This window comes from Nipponia nippon, unplaced genomic scaffold (genome assembly GCF_047370975.1).
Source record: "Nipponia nippon isolate SJK-2023a ecotype South Korea unplaced genomic scaffold, ASM4737097v1 scaffold_8, whole genome shotgun sequence".
NCBI classification, from domain to species: Eukaryota; Metazoa; Chordata; class Aves; order Pelecaniformes; family Threskiornithidae; genus Nipponia; species Nipponia nippon.
Window position 1 is genome coordinate 23583058 of NW_028262402.1, and position 14060 is coordinate 23597117.

General features: G+C 43.9%; 1 protein-coding gene across 12 annotated transcripts in view; it reads left to right on the forward strand.

The window, feature by feature from the left end:
• Positions 1–448: 448 nt before the first annotated feature.
• RAD23B (RAD23 nucleotide excision repair protein B) overlaps positions 449–14060 on the forward strand; it is a 42460-nt gene continuing 28848 nt past the window's right edge. For 3 of the 12 annotated variants that reach the window (XM_087741226.1, XM_087741224.1, XM_087741223.1), the window contains exons 1-2: positions 455–829; positions 1546–1658. Coding sequence is in view for 2 of the 12 variants with exons in the window: in XM_087741218.1 (XP_087597344.1) it covers positions 764–829 (66 nt within the window). In the remaining 10 variants the exon portion in view is untranslated. Of the gene's footprint in view, positions 830–1545; positions 1685–11849; positions 11955–14060 lie in introns of all 12 variants that reach the window. The other 9 variants (XM_087741225.1, XM_087741221.1, XM_087741219.1 and 6 more) reach the window with 9 other exon arrangements.

Genomic DNA, 14060 nt, shown 5'->3' on the forward strand with positions numbered 1-14060 from the left:
CACCGAGCCGGCCGGCCCCGCGGCACGGCCAGCCCGCCACACCCGTGCCGGCCAGGGGATGCCGAGCAACCCCAGCGCCCAGCCGCCGCAGACCCGCCGGATGGACAGACGGACACGCAGCCTCAACGGCCCGGCACTACCCACGGCCACCCTGCAGGAGAGGGCTGCAGCCTTCAGGCCCCTATAAACACGTACGTACGTACGTATCAACAGACCCGCAGCACTGCCTTATAAGCGGTGTGTGTACCCGCACGCACCCCCAGCGGCATTACCCCCTCACGAGCACCCTCCCCCCCAGGCGCGCTCAGCTCCCCCCCTCCCGTGCGCCCGCCGCGCCTGCGCAGTGACTCCGCCGCCGGCGGCGCAGCGGGCGGGAGGCGGCTGGGGCGGTGACGAGGCCTCTCTCCCCCGCGCCGCCACCGGCTCTCGGCGGGCGGGAGCGGCGGGGGCGAGCCCGCGCAGGCGCCCGCCGCCTGCACCGCCCCCTCCCGCCGAGCGGCGACTTGCGCCCGCCGTGTCCCCACCCCCCCCCGCTTCCCTCGGCTGGGCCCGGGGGCTGAGCGCCGCCCCCCGCCCGCCCGCCGCCGCGCGGGGGGTGTGACTGGTGCCGCGCGGCACCGGGCGGGCCGTTGCTCCGCCTCCGCCGTTGCCGCCGCCTGCTCCTCCTCTTCTTCCTCCCTCGCCTCTTCCCCGCCTGTCCCGCTGCGCTGCGGGGGACGCGGGGCAGGAGCGCGGTCGCGCGGGGCGGCCTGCAGCCGCCGCCATGCAGATCACCCTGAAAACGCTGCAGCAGCAGACCTTCCGGATCGACATCGACCCTGAGGAGACGGTGCGGGCCCGCGCGGGGGCGGGAGGCGGTGGGAGGGCCGCGCTCCGTCCCCTCCCGGGCTCGGGCCTCGCTCCCTCTTCCCGGAGGAGAGAGCGCGGCCCGGGCCGCGGCCCTGGGGAGGGCGGCGGGGGCCTTTCCCCCCTACCCAGGGGAGGGGGGAGGACGGACCCCTGCGCTGGGGGAGGGGAGGAGGCGTGTGCGGGGGAGGGGTCGCCGGAGCCTCCGAGAGGGCTGAGGGGCTGGGGCTGTGTGGGGGTGATGCGGTGACCGACCGGGAGGAGTTTGGGGCTGCGGGGGGCGGGGTGTGAGTGGGTGATGCGGGCCCCTTCCCGGGGAGCGCGGGCGGTCGTGGGGTGAGCCCTTCTCGGGGTGCAGAGGTCTCCTGCTGGGCGAGGGTGACTTGTAAGAGCTGGGGGAAAGGGGCTGTCGTGGCCAGTCCCCCAGCGGGTGGACGTTCCTGGTTGTTTTGGACAAGAATGCCCAGAAGGTGGAAGGGAGACCAGCTCACCTCGTGTTCTGGGGGAGAGGAGCCGGAGGACTATAGGAAGCTAAAGTTTTTCCTGTCAGGAATATACGTGCCCACACCCGTGGATTAGTGGGTGATGGGGCAAAGTAGTGATCTCTGCTGTTTTATATAGGGAGTACTGGGAGCGGGTCACAGCCTTCTGTGGGGGGGTGGTGCAGCAGAAGGAAAATGCCGTGCTTGCTCTCCACAGATTCACGCCTAGAAAAGAAATGTCGGGAGAGTTGTAGGGCTCTTCTCTGCAGGAGTGTGTACCGGAGAGGAGCTCCTGAGTGTTTGCTCTTGGATGCATCCCTCTACGCTTAGGCAAGTGTATACTGTGTTTGATGCAGGTGGGTGATTGCGGGGAGGCCTTGTTCTTTTGCCCACAGTGTGAGCTGCAGTGATTAACCTGTGCTTACGAGGTGAGGGAGCGCACGTGAGGTTCTGCTGACCACTGTAGGGTGAACGTGGGTGTCTCCTGCAGAGCAGGCGTTTGGGTGTGCAGTGAGGTTTGTAATAAGAGTTATTCTCCCTTATTGGCAGGTTGCAGTGACTGTGTATCTCTGTACTTACATGACTGGGAGGGGGAAGAGGACGCATTTTGGTTGCAGGTGAATGTTTTCTGTTGGCACATGGGAGTCTGCTGGAAAATCCCCAGGGAAACAGAGCATTCTGAGATGAGAGGAAGGGCCTTCAGTGAGTTTGCAGGGTTGGAAGTTGCCTTTTCACTTGCCTGAGCATGGATATTTGCCTCTGAAAGCCGAATGCAGACATCCTTGTGGCCTGCTTTTGAAAGATTTGGGGAGTTTAGCGTCTGAAGGTGTGTCTGCAGCCGCCTTTCACATGACTTCTGGGCAGTGAAACTCTGGAAACTACAGAACGTTGCATCTGCTTTTATGGAGTCTTTCGGTTTACCCTCTTCCATTTCCATCTTAAGAACAATAGAGGACAACACTTAAAGTTGGACTAAGAGTTCATTTGGTTGAACAGTGTGGCAGAGATGGCAAATGTCTAGCTGAAGCATGTGTTGGAAACCTTCAAGGATTTAAAACGTTAGTCTTTACTTGTTACTGAGAAAAGCTCTCTTCACATCTTTTCTCCTGTTCTCTGTATTCAGTAAGGTCCTGGGAAATAAAATCAAGGAGAGGGCTGAAGGAATGTCGCCAGTCAAAACCCTCACCAGCTTATGAGACAGCAAAATGCATTAGCCAGAAGTTGGAGTAGGGGAAATTAGACTGTACTTTCAGTTTCTAAATGTAGTTGCTACAGTAGCTCAGTGGCTGAAACAAGAATGCTTCTCATGAGCATAATACTTCAGGTTTTAGCTAGGAATGGATGATAAGATAGCGGAAATGTGGGTAGGATTTGAGGAGAACTTTGTTTTGAAGTGAGCAAGGTGCAGCCTTGATCTTACTAGCTGTGGAGGTGAAAAAATGTATTCAAATTTCCTTCGTCTACTTTTAGAAAATTACGAAGAAATTCTTGTTGAAAGCGTTGTAAATCATAGAACTTAATGAAGAGAACACCACTTTGAGCCTTCAGTTAGAAACCAAATCTGTTAAAATTGGGAAGTGCTTCAAAATGTAATCTGTTAAGCAAGTGTTTCACAAGTATATGTTTGAAAGTTCTCAGTCTGATTTTGAAAAATACTAATTTTAGCTAAGTGCACTGGTTTCTTAGATTATCTTCTAACATCTTGAAACAAATATGTTTGTTTTGCGGAGTTCAGGTAACATTACTTTTAGTCTTTGAACTATATGTGTGTGGTTCGCTGCTAGAGGTAGGCTTGTTTACTTGGAGCTGTGCCCTATACTGTGACAAGGCCAAAAATTATCTAGTTGTGATAGGCCCAGGAAACTTGTTGCTCTAATATTGAATTCTTGTTCTCTAAAATTGCTTTCTGGTTCTAGCAATTTCTCCCCTTATTCTCAATACAAAATTAATCTGTAGAGACTTGATGTTACAGTGCAAGGTAGTGTTCTAAGAAGAGGTTATGCTTGTAACTGAAAGCTGTCATTAATAGTAAGGAATATTTAAACAAACCTTCCAGTGAGAATTTGGAGCAACAGACTTTGTAATAGCTAATTAGGCTTCTTACAGCTTTTACACAAGCAACTGATTTTTTTTTTTCCCCTGCTTAACCAGACAGCTGAATTTTAAAGTTCAAAACATGCTTTTAATAATGTGACTTTAGTTTTGGTTTAGTTGTGTTTTAAAGTATTGGGCCACTGAGTATTTTGACTGAATAAAAGTTAGAATTGAAGCATGGAGTATTTTTGTTTGTGGAAGTGCTAGATGAAGCTTGTCAAATATTTGGAACTGACTAAAATAGTTGAAAAGATTTAGCCTCAGGTCCTATTATTTGAGAAGGCTTATTATCAAATGGAGAAATTTTTGCAGGTTTTGTGGGAAAAACGTCTGGAGCGCGTGGGAATCAATGTTGTACTCATCGTGCTCTGTAGAGGGGTGGATTTACCCGCTGTAATCATTCTAGTGTTCTGAGCGTGGCAGTTCAGTACTTGAGCATGCAGACTTAATCAGGATAAATGAAAGCGTGGGTTTATCTACACAAGCTGCTTCTTGTGTTTGTTGACTGTCTGTGAGAGAGTAAACACATTAAGGGTTGTGATAGGAGCAAAAAGTAAGCCTTGTCTGAAATTGATGCAGACCCGCGTAGCCGCATCTCTTGTCAGAGGTGACAGTGATCACATTGTAGGCTTCTAAATTTAGTGCTTCTGTTGTAGTTATCACTACGTAGACAAGAAATAGGCTTTTAAAAAAGCTTAACCAACATTCTTAACTTTCTTTGAAAGTGAAATACCAGTTGAAGGTAAGTCTGTCCTGTTTCTTTTTAGCTTCCCTGTGCTGTTAACCTAAAAACCCGATTGTCAAAATACAGAGAAGTGCAAGGAATATTCAGGATGTCAGTAGTCTTTTGGCTGCAGTTTCTGTGTCACATAATATGGGCTTTCACATCTCGCTGTTCTGCCACAACGTTTGAACACCCAAGAAATGTCTGCTTGTTTAACACTGTGTCAACAGCGCACTTAGCTGTGGAATTTTGAACTTCTGTATGTTCTGGTGCATCCTTAATGTATTTATGCTTTATTGTTAAACATGTGTACGGGGATTTTTGGATGCTAACGTTATGCTCCTTTGATGCTGGAAGCTCCTGGTTTTTAAGTTTAGAAATTTAGGCTACATAACTAACCGAGCTGTATTAAATGTGTGGGGAGTGCACTCCAGCAAAAAGGAAGCAGGATCCAAAGGGTCTGTAATACGGAAAAAGTGAGGTTTGGCATATATTTCATTTTTCCAGATAAAACAGGTATACTGCAGGGAAAAAAAGATACTGCTCTCATTTTTTCAAAAGACAATGTCATAGCGAAGAATTTGTACTTTCTGATTTTTACGGGGTATGAAAAACATTTTGGCTTTGTAACAACAATGAGGTGGTACATAGAAGGGAGGTACTTTTTAATATGTACATGGGGGCTGTCTGTGATAAAATGACAAGCTGCTTTAATTCTCTTCAGAGAGTGCAGTGATAAATTTCTGAATTAGTTCAGACTATCGTCTGAATGGATAGCGTATGATTTCTGAACCCATATGAAAACGAATACTATTCGTGAACCCACAAAATTTTATTAGTTACATCTGTTCGTATCTATTCAGTATATCAAGAAAGCTGTATATACTAAAGCACTAATAAAAAAAGGAGATGAGTATTGAAAGCCTATCTAATTTTAAAGCATACTTTGCATCAATTCTTATTCTGTCTGGGGCTAGGAAAGATGCATGGAAACAAATAATGGGTTGTTGTAAAAGGTATCAATCATATTTCTTAGAACTCTCCTAGTAAAGTGGGCTTCCGTTGGGAAAGCACCTCCTGATCTAGCAGCGTTAGCGAAGAATAAGGGTTAACGCAATTCAATATATAAGTGAACAAATTGTAAGCAGTAGTATCTGTATCTCATAAGATTTTTTTTTTTTGTGTGATATAAGAAGGTATAAAAGTAATAGATTGAGTTTTTGTCAGTTTTGCCGAATTTGTAGTTTATTGTATTTGCCAGAAGAATTAACTTTAGAAACAGTTCTGCAAAAGCCAGAGACTATCTTTGAGGCTTGTAACCTACGAGGAACCTTCCCACATGTGTTTCAGTGTAGGTGAATCCTGCAGCAGTTGCTGATAAGAGGGTTGTTTTCATATTTCCCTTAGAGTTCATAATCTTAGTGGTTAGAGTAAAAGTGCTCTCATGATTCTGTTCAATATCCAGAAATACCCTTCTAAGTTAAAGATGTCTTTCTGTCTCAAGCCGTGGTATTTTTCTCTAATTCTTCTTGATTTTACAGCAGGTTTCTCCTCTTCTAGAGGATTGCTACATTGCTCTTGCATTTCCTAGGATTTTATTGGTGAGTGTATGTACTTGTGCAGTCAGAGGAGGTGTGAATTTGAAGGGCTTGTACTTGCTACTTGAGGTTTGAAGGATGACTGTGCAAAAATGGTAGCTTTGGAGATTACCAGAATAAGAGTGTCAGGGCGCATTTGCATTTTTTTCATTATTTCTGTGCTTTCTTTGCAGACTGTAGCACTTTCCAGTAATGTTCTCTGATAATTCACGTTTATTTTATGAACTGTCTTCTTTGGTAGCTAGTCTTTTTCCCTGTTTCCTGGCTAGAGTGAGAATTTTCAAGCAAGGAAAGTTGTTCTAATTCTTGGCTGAAGAAGGCTAGGCTTTCACATATTCAGGAATATTTTCCTTAAATTCTAGTGAGTGTTCTAATATAATTTCCAAAGAATTTTGGGGAGGATGACACATTCTTTAAAATTTAATAAAGGAAAGGTTAAGATAGCATAACTTAGGAATACAACTAATTTTATTAATATTAACATATGTTTTTACATGTTAGCTGTTTTTCAAATGCGTTGGCTCTATGACCATAATTTTACAACTGTTTTATTTGGACTGTTCTTATCCGGTTTAGCTGTCAGCAAGAAAAAGTTACTTTTTTACTTTTAATAATTTGCCAGTATTGCGTGCTGTTTTTCTCAACAGTCCAAACTTTCTTGGGCCATGATACTCAAGGTGGCCAGTAAACTGACAAGTTAAATATACAGGTCGTATGCAGTTATGGATAGCTCTGTACATAATTGTGTTTTACATTTAAAGTCTATTTTGCAGGTGTGATTGGTAAGCAAAGATATCTGTCCTTGGTATGGATAACAACAGGCTGGAAGGTGTTCCCTTTGAAACTTACGGGGAGTGGAGAGTACATGTTAATTAACAAATAATATGAGCAGATGACCGTGCCACTGTCTGCAGTCTCATTGCATACAAGGGCATGTTTACTGACAAACCTTTTGAAAGTTACATTGTTGTTGTATTTCTGAAACATAGGAAAATACTTTCCTGAAAGGAAATTTATAGGGCTATGTAAACTTACAGGACTGAAGGACAGGGCTGCCAACGTCTTCTCCTACGAAGGTTTGTATCTTTGATCGCTGTTCCAGGCAGGATACTTGGATGGAGTGGACTCACTGAAACAAATCAATTTTTATTTTACAGGATATGGTGAAGCGCAGCATGTCTTATCTAGGCCCTGTATAGGCCAGACAGGAGGCCTCAGCAGCTCTCCTCTGCATGCTGCCCTGCAGGGAGCATAAAATGAACGTGAAAAGAAGAGGAAGGGGCTTGTGACTGCTATAAGCATATGGAGTCTGAGTGTGGTCTGAAGGCTAACTGAGTCTAGTTCTCCCTGTCGCTGTCATTGCCTGTGTTTTTGTATCAGAGGCACGTTAAACTCAGGGAAAGGAACAGAACTGGGGCTGAAATCCTTATTCTTGTCCCCACAGCTTGAATGTCTGAGCTTCACACCTTGCATTTCTAACTTGTTTTTTATTTGATTATCTAAATGAAGTCCATTAATGCATATGTAATAAAACTTGTTTTATCCCTCCATCTGGTTTGTCAGTATGCAGTATTGGGAAAGTTTGTTTTGGTTTTTTTTAAGTGTCTTTCTATAATTACTTAAAATGTCTCGTCAATTTTGTTCATACTCAAACCACTCTATTGCTTTTACACTTGTTGTAGAGCAGTTTGTGGAGAATATCCTTATTGTAAAAATTGTCTGCTTAAAGGTACTGGAGGATGGTTTGTGCTAATGAGCATGACCATGGAAGAGTCACCACTCAGAGAATGTAAGGTTTCCCCCTAAAACAAGCCCTTGTGGGTTCATAGGAAGCACTCAAGAGCTGTCAAGAGCCATATCTTTCTGCTTTTTTTGAAATGTGCAGGTAGCTGAGCTTTTTTTTTCCTGTTGCTTAAAGCTCTGCTTTATGTTGAAATCTATGTGTTCATGAGTTAGTACAAAGCTGCATGTATGCAGCTTTTTTAGTCACTGTTTAGCATCAGAAAACTGGCCCTAGTGTCTCCTCTTTTAAACAGGGCTTAGATCAGTTTTGAAATGCAGGGTAGAAGTGTGTAGAGACCAACTTTGAGATCAGAAATTCATTTTGTTGATCTCTGGGCAATGTATAACAGCAACTACTAGACTGATAAACTTCACCTAGGTGTAGATGAGCTCAGTTTTGAAAAGAAAATTAGAAAGGCGCAGAGGTAATTACTCAGGAAGTAAATGTCAGAGCTAAATTTGGATTTGTACCTTGCCAATTCCAGACTATTTATCTTCCACACCATGCTGCTGCTTTCTTTGTATACAAACTTCAGCACAGTAAATACAAATAGTAAATACAGAAGTTTAGGAATGCTTCATGCTGTCTGTGAGGCTGTTTTTAAATATTGGAATAATTTTAGATGCCTTGTTTAGTTGAGCAGAATTTTCCCCCCCCGCCAATCACTAACCTTGTAAACCTGACTGGACTCACAAGACTCTTCCTCTCCTATGGTTCTTCTCAATTACTGTATCTGTTATGCCTTTGGCACCCAAAGTAGGGCAGTAGTCTGTTCATGCAACTGTCGAAATGGTCTCCTGACTAAATACGAGTGTCCTGTTTAGGAAGACAATATAAGAGATTACTGGAAATGTAGGTTTGTGTCAGCAAAATCTGCTTTTATTATTTGCAGAAGGAAGTAGCTAGAACCAAATGTGTTCTTATCAGTAAAGCTATTATAAAGCATTTACTTATGAGCTAAGTAGTTTCTTATCCTCTGGACATTTTAGTAGTAGGCAGAATATATGCCATTAATCTGTTGCTGATCATGGAGTTTGATTAAGGGTAGTAAAACCTGTTGCACTGGTCAGTTTGTTGCTTCGTTAGCTGATTTATTGTCTGATACAACTGCATCATCCTCACCTGACTTTGAGCAGTGTCTATATGGCAGTATAATGTTGGTAAATATGTTTTCAAGGGCAGTGGGAGGCAAAACTTTGGAATAATAAGCCTCAATTCTGAACACTAAGAAGTGTTTAGACGAGCATGTCCTCCCTCAGGGAGGAGGAGAGCAAAGCCCTTTGGACTGAAAGCTTTTGTCCTTGTCTAAATGATGACTTTTCCTAAAGTCTGGGAGAAACCTGTTAGTCTATTACAGAAAAGATGGAGATTGGTAGAGAATTATAAGGTGGATTAAAAAACCCCTCTCCTTGGCGTCTCTTCTTAAAAAGAGAAACAGTTCAACTGTAGGTAGGTTGGTAGTGAAGGTCTTTCAGGGTTAGTCTTGGGATCCATCTCTTCATAGTCCTTTCATTAATTTGATAAGAATTTGGTGATTTTGAGTACAAATCAATAGAAACATGATGGAATTGAAGAACACAAAGTTTAATGTTTGTACTTGGCTGCCTGATTGGGTGTCAGTCTTTTGGAGATGGCTGTCAAATGAGCAGCGTAGATTAATGAGTTGGATTCACTAAAAGATGAAGCCCTGAAGCTCACAGATCCTGGAACTTCCAGTAAGAGTAGTGATGCCACTCTACTACATATGTGCTGGCCACCTGTTCCTAAGTGGAATGAATTTCCAAGAGAGCCAGTGGAGGAAAGAGGTGCTAGGAGGGTATGGAAGACTGAGACTCCTACGTGAAAGGAAACTAAAGGGCCCTGGCTAGCTTAGCTCACACTCTGGGAGAAAGATTTGATAATGCTGTATAAATATTTTACAGTGGTAAGCACCATGGGAGGTGGGAAGGCTATTCATGCTTGAATTATAACATCAGCATAAGAACAAATGAGTATTAGTAGTCTATGAATTAATTTGGGCCGGAAATTAGGAAAAGGCTTCCAACATCAGAATAAACTTTGTAGTAGCCTTGTGGTAGAAGTAGTAGCAAATGACCTTACTTGTCTTTAGGTGAAGGTGGATCAGATTCGTGATGACGATTGTGGTGTGGTATGGTGTGTATTGTGATGATGAAGGCAGGTATGTGGATTGATGTCAGAAGGGGCTCTTTTCAGTTTTATAGTTAGCTTCTCTGTAGATCCCAAAAAATTCAGAAATTTATCTTGCCTGTGTTACACAGCCTGTTTAATTATAAATTAAAATTGATGGAAGTATACTGTTTGCTTTTTATTAGGAGTTATGAAATGTGTCTTTGAATCAACTGATGTTTTTCCTCTTCTGTTTTAGCATAGTGTATAAGGTAGGAGAAACGGAAATTGGTGTGTGAGAGGGAAGGGAGGGAATTTGCTCAATGTACTAAGCTATGGGAACTACTTGCCTAGCTGGAACCCAGCTTGCCCTGCTTGCTTAGCTGGTTAAAATAACTGTAGGGAACAACTGGGCAATTTAGCACTGGCAGTTTCATGTAACCCGTTGTGCTGGTTTTTGCTGGGATAGAGTTAGATTTCTTCATAATAGCTGGTATGGGGCTATGTTCTGGATTTATTCTGGAAACAGTGTTGATACCACAGGGATGTTTTACTTATTGCTGAGCAGTGCTTACACAGAGACAAGGCCTTCTCTACCTCTCACCCCACCCCACCAGCGAGCAGGCTGGGGGTGCACAAGAAGCTGGGAGGGGACACAGCTGGGACAGCTGACCCCAACTGACCAAAGGGATATTCTGCATCATATGACATCAGGCTCAGCATATATAGCTGGAGGAAGAAGGAAGGGAGGGACATTTGGAGTGATGGCATTTGTCTTCCTAAGTAACTGTTACACATGGTGGAGCCCTGCTTTGCTGGAGATGGCTGAACGTCTGCCTGCCGATGGGAAGTAGCGAATGAATTCCTTGCTTTGCTTTGCTTAGGTGCACATTTGCTTTACCTATTAAACTGTCTGTATCTCAACCCATGAGTTTTCTCACTTTTACCCTTCCGATTCTTTCCCCATCCCACTGCGGGGGGGAGAGCGCAAGCAGCTGTGCGGTGCTCAGTTGCCAGCTGGGGTTAAACCATTACACCCATTTTTAGGATGCCCAGCTGGGATGCAGTCAGGGACTGGTGTTTCTTTGGAAGACTTTTTGGAAGACTTCAGTTAGGAGTCAATCAGCTCTGACTCTTAATTAAACAGGTTGCATGGCATCTATTCTTGAGGACATTGTATTCAGTGCAGCCTTGCGTAGCAGGGAGAGTTTCGCATCTAAATTCATAGGGGGCAGAAGAATATTGTCTTGTCTTGTAGGTTGACCACTGTAGTGTGATGTGTGCTGTTTCTGAATCGTTAGGGTGTTTGCAGATGAATTGATACTCATTCTGAAAGGTCTTGCCATAAAGTATGTGTTCCCTTTATTCTACTGCAAAATTTATTAGGGCAGAAGAAAAATGGGATTCTCTGAGGACTGAAATGTATTTTGAACTCTGCTCAGGTGCAATAAAGCTAGGTAGCCTGAAGGTTTGGTTTATGGATCTGTATTTTTGAGAAAAATGTCATAATGGTATAAATGCAGAGGTTGACTGTATATCTTAAATCTGCTTTCTTAAGTTTGACAGATCAGTGTGTGCTTTCCTGAAATTAATTTTCACTTAATAACCCTGAAATGATGGTGATGCTGAAGTCTAGATTCTCAGCAACCTAATTTGCTAGAGGCTGAGTTTAGGGTCTTGCTCTTTTCAGCAGCAAACTGTACTGCTAGCTGGAAGATGCAGATGCCTTTATGAAGAGCAGTGAGAGGGCGGGTTCTCTTTTTTTTTTTTTTTTTTTTTTTCTCCTTCCCTTCCCTCCTTGAAGAAGCAGCATTTACAGTTTAAATCTAAATGAAGGTGGTTCAGACTTCTGTGTCTGACGACACACAGGTTGTTTAGGGAGCACTCTCATGTATTGTTTTCTGTTGGCAGAATTAAGGGCGTGGATATCTTCTCATTAGTGGGTGCTAAGTCTTCAGTCATTCCAGTTAGAACTACAAGAGGAAATTTTACACCACTAGCATGTTACTGTTAAATTGGATGTATCTGATGTTACCTATTCCTTTTTTACAGTGAGAATTAGTATTGTATCCTCTGCAAATGAAGTGTTTCTGGCCTCTTAGGCTAGGCAGTGATGAAAGCCAAAAGAACAGGCAGGCAGTGTTTACAAAAACTTATTTTAGCCTGAGTGTTTCTTGAACTTCTGCTTCTTACAGGAGAATGCTGATGTCTGCAGCTGACTGCATTCTCTTGCAGATTCAAGCTATAGTAGTTAAGACCTGGCTTAAGCAGAAGTCCTTTTCATTTGCTCCTTTGAATAGGTATGATCACTTAAGTGAATTCATTTGAGATATGAGATTCCCGTATGTTAATTACTATTCTGTATAAAACAGTTAAACAATGTTCTGAAATGTATTTTCTGGAAGTTACTTGACTATTTTGTATATTTTCAGTTTTATAGGAACAACTTGAACTATGTTACAGAATTTTTAATTTGGAGCTCATGATGTGTTAAGTTACTGTCAGTCACCATAACACATGAGAGATCTTTGGCAAAAGTTCACAGTAGAGTGAATGTCCATTTAAATGAGAGGCCTGTGTTAATGATCTTTGCCTTTGCAAATGGCAGTGCGTCTATGGATATAGTTAGCAAAATACTGTAAATCAGCTGAGCTATGTTAAGCTTAAATTTGTTTTAGATTTTTGTAAACTGTCAGCTAGAAAAATGTGTCTGAGAACTGAAGTAGTTTGTGTTTGAATTTAATATATGATCTATTCTTAAACTGATTGACATGTATGGCAAGTACAGAGAATAAAGAAGATGCGTACTGAAAACTGTAATGGCCTTCTCTTCCACATTTCCATTTTTTTCTAATTCCTTTAAGAAGCTAGTCATGGCTGCTGTATTGGCAGGCTTTAGCCAAAGATTGCTTCTGTTCTTTGAGGAGCAAATGTGTAGTTTGTTCCTGTGTTCGGTACCACTGTGGTTTGTGACACCTGGCTGTGGAGGACCTCTAGGGATGCCTGGAACCAAGCTTGCACAGCTGGAGTCACCATGTTCCAAGCAAAGGCAGCCGGCACCACCAACTCAGCACACTGCTCCTCCTGACTGCTTGCAGCCCTGCTCCTGTCAGAAAGCAAAGGGGAAGCAGAGACGACTGCTTTCATGTAACTTCGTAGTGTTCTTTGCATTAATAAAAACTACTTCTACCAAGGCAATAAATACCAAACTCCTTCACATGGATCCAATTACTGTGTAGTAATTAATATATGCGTTTAGTCTGTCCTGACCTAAACCACAACATTAATAAAAATGATGTCAGGAGTGGGATCCAAAGCGGGTTTTTGTACTGTGGCAGGGGTTTCTACAGCTGAAGTGCAGTCTCTTGAATGTCCCTGAGGCTGAGACTGCCTGTGGCTGCCGAGTTAGTTTTCCCAGGTGTAATCTTGTGGAACCTGAGGGTTCATGCTCAGTGTGGGAGTCTAGCAGGCAGTGCATGGAATACTCCTACTGGAGCTTGTGTATTAATAGTGTGTATAGTTAACATTAACTCCTACTCTATATAGGCCAGCAGAAGCTCCATGTAGTAGAAGCTGGATTCAGCCTCACTAAAGGAAACTGTAAAGCTCATCATGTTGTAATGGGATTTACCTTTGCATCTTGGGCACTGACTTTGTTGAGAAACGGATATTTTAAGGATCCACAAGGACACTGAGTATTTAGCATTGCTACTATGGAAATGAGTAATGATACCCCTTTGATACCTCAACTGCTTGACCTCTTAGAAGAAGCGTTAGTCGTAGAACTACAGGTATCACTTTGATTAGTGCTGGCTGCCACTCAAGTGGAGCACTGATTACAATACTGGACCAACAGAGATTCACTTTGTCCCATACATGGTCATATCAAAGAACTGGAAAGTTAAGGGGTGGTTGCATGAATTCATTCAACCTTCAACAACCGCGTCTAACTTGTGTGAAAACCCAATGGGGATCGGGGATTAACTGTATACTATTGAGGTCTGAATATGGGGTAACACAACCCTCAAGTGCTGGCAGTACCAGATGGGCTAGAACTACAGTATAAACTTGAAGCTGAGGGGAGCTGCTCTGGAGCCGGCCCGATCTGCAGCGGAGCAGCAGATCTTGATACACAGGTGGGTTTCCTGAGACAGGGATATGCCAGGGCAGTGGAGAGACCTACCAGCTCTCGCAGGAGACTCTGACGATGCCTGGGCATTGCCAGAGCAATGGCGACCACCCCCACACCTAGAAAAAACAGCCTGGGGAGCACGAGTGAGAAGGAGTGCTGCCAACAGAGTGGGCAAACACAGCACGGAGCATCAGTTTGCACAGCAGTTCACGCGGAAGGGCGCACAGGAAGGGCGTCATCACCCTACCAGCTCAAGAGTGAGTTCAGTTGATGG